The 6,866-nt window shown below is 41.7% G+C and overlaps 1 protein-coding gene across 1 annotated transcript in view; it reads right to left on the bottom strand.

Moving 5' to 3' along the window:
• The window catches only part of CEP70 (centrosomal protein 70kDa), a gene marked incomplete at its 5' end in the record, with an annotated part of 9,207 nt that extends 2,428 nt beyond the window's left edge, over positions 1 to 6,779 (bottom strand). The window contains 11 exons of the mRNA XM_010142565.1: positions 295 to 441; positions 1,075 to 1,245; positions 1,920 to 2,022; positions 3,096 to 3,170; positions 3,507 to 3,595; positions 3,974 to 4,073; positions 4,767 to 4,826; positions 5,435 to 5,604; positions 5,898 to 6,078; positions 6,395 to 6,518; positions 6,674 to 6,779. Coding sequence (XP_010140867.1) covers positions 295 to 441; positions 1,075 to 1,245; positions 1,920 to 2,022; positions 3,096 to 3,170; positions 3,507 to 3,595; positions 3,974 to 4,073; positions 4,767 to 4,826; positions 5,435 to 5,604; positions 5,898 to 6,078; positions 6,395 to 6,518; positions 6,674 to 6,779 — 1,326 coding nt within the window. The remainder of the gene's footprint in view (positions 1 to 294; positions 442 to 1,074; positions 1,246 to 1,919; positions 2,023 to 3,095; positions 3,171 to 3,506; positions 3,596 to 3,973; positions 4,074 to 4,766; positions 4,827 to 5,434; positions 5,605 to 5,897; positions 6,079 to 6,394; positions 6,519 to 6,673) is intronic.
• Between the last annotated feature and the right edge of the window lie 87 nt (positions 6,780 to 6,866).

Below are 6,866 nucleotides of genomic sequence, written 5' to 3'. Positions count from 1 at the left end.
GCTCTTAAAACTCGCCTGTGAAGAAAAAAGGGTGTAACTTCCCTAAATCACAGCATTCCAAATATTCATAAATCCGAAGACATGTTTCAAAGAGTTTTCAGACACAAATATCCAGCTAACCAAAACCACACTTTTGAAACCTTTCTTCTCTGTTGCTCAGTGAGCATGGTCATGTATTCTCGATACTGGCTGAGGGACAGACAGCAGAACAATACCTGAGACGACAGTGCAATGCAAATCCGTACCTAAGAATCCCACAGTAACCGGTGACTATAAAATCCCGGTGAGAATTACCTTTTCCTTGTTTTCTATTTCTTCCAAAATCGCATCTACCATGAACTGGAGGTCTTCCACTCGTACGGATTCTCGGTGATCCTGTGGATCTGCAGTGTGCCAGGGCACCAGCTCCACAGAGAGTTTTCTCAAGGACCTATGCAAATCCTTTTCAAAGAAGGGAGGGGACACAACTTAGTTCAGTAACTGCTCAAATTTGGTTTTATTATGGAAACAGGTGGATTTCCTGTTTCTCCTATGGAAAAACATTCTGAGGCTGGAGACAGTAAGGCTGTAGTTTTCATGGAATTTAATATCTTCTGTTCACATTCTTTTGATTTATAAAGAACACTGATAGCCTAAAAATTAAAGTACTTTGTATATTATAGTTTTGGTGACATAGGAAGTGCTGGTCACAGAGTTTGGTTTTAAACAAAATCACTTCACTTGTTTTTAGATCAAAAGTGACTGTTCTGGCAAGACAAAAGGAAGAAAGAGAATGCATCGTTATTGATGTGTGAAGTACATAGACTCTAAAGCTTGACTCAGCCAGTGAACAAAAACATTTAGATGATTTATACCGAGGAGTATCTCTGGCCTGTAGGAACACTGCACGTTTTTCACCCTACTGTGTTTTAAAGTGGTATATAAATGGACAGCAGAACTATCTTAAAAATTTTAACACCAAGTCAGGCAATAACAAAAGCTACACACAGAAAAAAACCTGACATACAGTGAGAGACCAAGGGGTGGTCAGCAGATCAGGGAAGGAGAACAAAGCCAAGGACAGTAATGTGTTACCTTCAGGGCCATTAGCTGATCTGCCCACATTTCTACAGCAAGCGGAAGGTGCTCAAATCCACATTCCCGTCTGCTCTCTTTAACGCCATTTTGCACTGGCCCTCTGCTGCACTTGTATATTAGTGGGGGGGCTCTTGGACTTCTCATAATGGAATCAATATGGGACAAAACCTTCAACACCAAGTAACAAATGTTATTGCTCAAATAGGTATGATGGTTTACAGTGAAAACTCTCTACCACAGTTCTGGTTGTCTAAACATTAAACAGCTCAAATAAGTTACCATCAATGAGTTTTACAGATGCATTCAGCATGTAATAGATTCAAAGATTTAAAAATATTCTAGCTAGGAGATATGCAAAAGTAAGGCAGTTACACTTCCCTTGGAGGCATATTTAATGTTTACCCAACGGAGGCACTGTTACTTCCACAGTTCACATTTTGCTAAGTTTTATTTTATTTCCTTTTTTTTATTCAGAGAAAAGTAAAAGCCACAATCTCCTCAGGCGTGTTTAAAACCCTAACGTAAGCATTTGTTTTGTCCAAGACCTTGAACAAATCCCCCATCCTGAAAAGACCTCAGCTGAATCACAGATTTGATGTTTGCCAACCTAGTCTCTGCTTCCTTGCTGTATTTTCAGGTCGTTTATCCTAAGATGGAACAATTAAGAACAAGCCCTACACTAAGAGCCAAATCCAGAAGACTACATGTCCTGCGTAGAGGACTCCATGTGAACTCTTGGATTCAAACCAGCACACTCCAGTTTACACAGTCAAACCAAACTCACGTATTGTATTTCACGGTAACAGTGCTAGACACACACCAGCACAGATTAAAAGAAGTACCTGTAAGTACTGCTGGCAAACTGCCTGCAGCTGATCTGCTCCCGCCATCCTCTCTGGTTCATTCTTTTCTTCTACTCTTTCTCCAGTACTGTTCTCCGAAGATCTACATGCCAAACACATGCAGTGGGTTACACAAGCAGCCTTAGCAGGAGGTACCACTTTCAAACTGACTAAAGAACCGGGTACGTAGCACAGATACATACACCGACAAAGTAAAAGCACCGTTTTATGCCTGCCAATAAAATTCCATCAAACTGAACTAGCTGAAGAATATAATACCTAATGTAAACATCACTGATTTATCTCAGGTCTCCAGGGTGAGGTGATTCCAGCCTGCATGCTAATTTAGAACGGAGACCACCAGATGTACAGTTGCTCTGCTACTGGAGATTCTACTACAGCTGAAGACCTAAAATGCAGAATTTTACTCAAAAGAGTTAAATTCCATACTCAGTCTTTATCTGCTTCTGCCTGAACATCTTTCCTGGCTTACTATATGCAGCTTGCTACCCTTCTTGTTAAATCTAAGATGACTTTCTCTAGAACTACGAGGAGAGAAAAGACCATTTAAATATAAACAATGTAAAATGAAGAACTGAACATTTTTAAAGTTTAAGTGATGTTTTTCTCAGGCTATATAATATTTAGCACTCAGTATACACATGAACAAACGATTCAGTGAAATCACAGATAAAACTACTTTTGTCAGTACTGCATCTCTAACACCTTCAATGTATTTTCTTGGCAATGGTTCAGAAAATAAGTCAGTAATACGGATATAACTTCAGGAGCTGCAACATTCTGCCAACTCTTATTTTCTCATTCATCATTCGTAACATAACCAGTAGCTTGCTTTACAGCTCACGGAAGCAGCAAAGACCACAGCTGAATCCTGTCCCCACTGCCTGTGATAGCACCCAAATCCAATCCAGAAAGACAAAATGAAATAAAACAGACATGCTGCTGTATCCGCATTTGAGGACCATGCCACCTCTTCAGAGATCCACAGGGTACCTCTGGAGATACGGGAGTATTTGCTGTCCCTAACCAGGCTCTGATGAACAGGGATGAGGTACATGCTTCATATCTACATCATAGGCTGCATATCTACATCACTTCTTCTTTGCCTGAAGAAGTTCAGAGGATTCACGAAGGTTACTGAAGAAAGGTACTTACTGGATAGTTTTCTTTAAAGTTTTCTCTAGTTTTTTCACTTGGTGCTTGTAGAGTTTTAATTCCTGTGCAGTTGGTCTGTTAGAAAGAAAAAGTACTGTATTACATGTCTTGCATCTATAAATCTCAGCCAAGCAAAAAAGTAAGAAAGCTGTGCCAGTGCTGCAACATCATTCTGGAAAGGAAATTCTGCAACATCTCTACATAGCACTGGCAATAAACAGCGGACAAACCACTAGCAGCTGTTATTGCAGGGAGGCAAGCTGGCTGTTATTGCCCTATCTTATTTCTAGGCATCGCTTTTAAAGCCAGATTTCATACCACACTTTTACAACTGCTGCTGCTTTCAGCTTTCTTTGTAAAGCAAAGTCTCCTGGAGCGCCCTTACAAAGGATGATACTTATCTTTTCTCACCTCGTTTCCAAATCTTTCTTGAGATTCATATTTTCAAGCGAAAGCTGTTCATTCCTGGCTCTTGTTTCAGTAAGTTGTTTCTGGAAAGACTGCAACACAGACCACGTTATTTATTTCACCCATTCCATAATCAACAAGCGTGACCATTTTAAAGCTTTATGTATGTGTTAAGAAGTGTTCCCATGTGCCTGGACATGGGAATGTCCAGCAGCATGGATGAGGAATCAGTCAACTAAGATGAAGAGCCTGCTGCATTAGACCACTGGTGGAGAACCTGTGAGTAAGGTCTGTGCAGTCACAACACAGCACCAAATCTCTGCGTAGAGTCAGGGAACCCTGCCCAGAGAGGGCACAAGTTGAGAAGATACACTAAGAACAAGGGGATAGAAATCAAACACGTGTATGTTTCTGTGTGGCTCTTGAAGGGTGACCATAGAGATCCGCACTTATCCTTAGCTGTTCCATACCGTGAGCAGTGCTCTGTAATTAGGCGTAGCATCTAGATTTAGGAATTCCTCCTTGCTTTTTACGTCTCTCTGCACCTGGCCTTCATCTCTTTTAGATTGCCTATTGGGAAAAACAAATTGTTTCAGCTTGCTGTAATTTGATTACCTCAGAGATCTAAGCTGGTTTAGTTAGCAGTTCTATATGATAACAATGTTTCCATAAACTGCAAAGCAAATAGAATGTGAATTCTGCCCTAGGATCCACTGCTCTTCTCTATTATTTCTGGGACGCTGTTTCATACAATAATTAAGTGCTCTTAGTCCTCAGGAGAAATTCCAGTACAAGCAAATCCCATTTCAGTTTCCAAGATAATAATCTCAAATTATGGGAATGTTTTAGCTATCTGCTTGTTGCTTTGTACTACGCAGGCACTGTGATAGAGCTGAAGAGCTGGTATTCCTTTTGTTTCAGGAGATCGGGTGCCTGCACACAGATAACGCAGTAATTCTGCCGGTGAATCACAGCAAAAGAGGAAGGGAAGGGAAAACAAAAAAAAAAAAAGAAAAAAAGAAAAATAGACTTAGAGCTCCAGTGACTAAAACCCCCAGCTGCCCTGGCCTCTCCACTGAGCAGCTGCTCAGCCTGACTGACTGTTGTTCACCAGACAAATCCGACCTTGCAGCACTATTACAATCCTCTGCTGTTCCTTACACCCTAGGGACGTCTAGAACACAGAGCGCCGCGAGATTTAAGAACAGCAAGGAGTAAAAAAATTTTGAACAGCAGAACCATACGGCATTAGATGAGACCTACCTTAGCTCTTGTTTCATCTGGTTAATTTGAGATTCATAATAATCAATGAGACAAAGGAATCTGAAGAAAGGAAAAACGGTATTTTGAATTTCAGATATTCCTTGGCTACCCAAACTGACGAATCTCTGATTACAGCATAACTACGGGGATCCAGAGGCACCGGCGGAGCTGAGGACGCCTTCAGAACTCCCTAAAGCTCCCGGGAAGCCTCACAGCAAGCCTGCAGCCAGCAGTGACAAAGACCACTTCCCAGAACTGGAAGGGTTTTTTGGGGGGTTTGTGGGTGGTGGTTGTTGGGTTTTTTGTTTGGTTGTTTTTTCAATTTACATTTTATAACATAGGATGTAATCACCCCAGCAGATACTGTAGTTCCAGAGCAAAGGGACTCATTCCCTTCCCTTTGCTGACACCTAGTGCATTCAGCGGCCAATAATTTTTTATCTTCTGCCGTGGGTTTATCCAGACCACATTTTTTAAACAACAACAACAACAAAAATCTCTGCACTGATGTACCATTACAAGAATTCCTATTTCAGCTTCCACTGCTAAGGTTCCCAGCTTTTTTTTTGGTGGTTTTTTTTGCACATGAACATCAAGAACAGTTACTTTAAAATCCATTTCTTCATTTACCATTACAGGACATTCACCAACATCAGAAAATCACTTACTGCTGGTCTAGAAGAGACTTGGGAGCTCTTTTGCAAAACTGACAAAACATTTTGTTTTGAGTGGCAACACGCCGCTGCTCCTCCATCCCAGCTCTGCGCAGTTCCTTCTGCAGTCGGGCAATAATCTTGTCCTGTTCTCGCAGCTTTTCCTGCTGCTGTTGATATTTTACCTATGAACAGGTAATGGGAGCATTCTGAAATTATTCTAACCTCTCACCTAGAGACTGCGCTGTACGTGCCCAAGCAGGCCCTTGGTCCCAAGGATGCTCAGCACATGGGTTTTAGGCAGCAGAAGAAGGATACAGATATTTTTTATAAGTTATGGCTAGAAAATTCTGAATAGACTGAACAACCTTAATGATGCACTAACCCTATGACTCCAGACTCATGTTTGTTTTGATTACTGATGTAAACACTTTTAGAGCTTTTACTTTGAATCCTCAGACAGCACTACCTGACTTACCTGTGAAACCTGTTGATCTTTTTGAAGTTCTTTGACTTGACTCTGTTGCTGGCAAACTTTAGCTATCGTCTCATCTTCCAGCTGACAAATTTTGGACTTAATGTTTTTCACCACATTTTCCAAATCATTAGCCCGCTGCTCCTGTCGTGATGCCCGACCTCGTTCCTGACGTATCTCATCTCTGAAAAAAATGAATAAATTCCTTGATTTAAAGTAAACTTGCTTCACTAAAATAACTGAAGGAAGCACGGGCTGACAACTTCATTTGATGATGCTCAGTAATAACCTATAGTAGCAGGAAATACACTGGTATGGGAAGAAGCAGCAGGTGAAATAATGGAAAAGCTCTCAAGAAACTAGGCTAACATTGCTGCATATTGGACAATAATCTCAGGAAAAAGGTCTCAGGCTCCACCTGGAGCTCCACCTGGCAGGAGAGGGACAATGGCAATACTTTTGCTTTGCACTGTGGTTAAGTGCCCTCCGCTGTGTCTTACCTAAGACCACGGTTCGCCTCCATAAGCTCCTGCATAATTTTCTGCTGTCGTTCGGTGTCTTCCACCAGCGTTTTTAATGCAAGTCTTATTCCTAGAGAAGACTGACTGTCTAAGACAATCGTATCTGGAGATACATAAAATAAGTCATAACGAAAGGGTTTTCATAGCTGAAGAAGTTCACACCTCTGCTACCATTTGGAGGTGGTGGGTTGAGAGATGCCCTATGAACTTCAGCATACCGTTTCAAAGACAAAAAGTGTAAAGCCAGCACTCCCTTACCTGAAATGCTCCTGCAGCTTTGGGGGGCAGCAAGACTCACCGGTTTCAACCCTCGACGCATTAACAGCTTGTTCAAGCTTTCCCATTCTGCCTTCTCCTGCTGCAGCTGGCAGAAGGGGAAAAGGAGACAGAAACCGGAATTCTCACCATCAGCTCACCGCCGCCTGTCCCCCCTGCTGCGCTGATACGAAAC

Source organism: Buceros rhinoceros, unplaced genomic scaffold, assembly GCF_000710305.1.
Source record: "Buceros rhinoceros silvestris isolate BGI_N320 unplaced genomic scaffold, ASM71030v1 scaffold36278, whole genome shotgun sequence".
NCBI lineage: Eukaryota > Metazoa > Chordata > Aves > Bucerotiformes > Bucerotidae > Buceros > Buceros rhinoceros.
The sequence above is the reverse complement of the archived record's forward strand: the minus strand, read 5'-3'. Positions and strand labels throughout refer to the sequence as shown.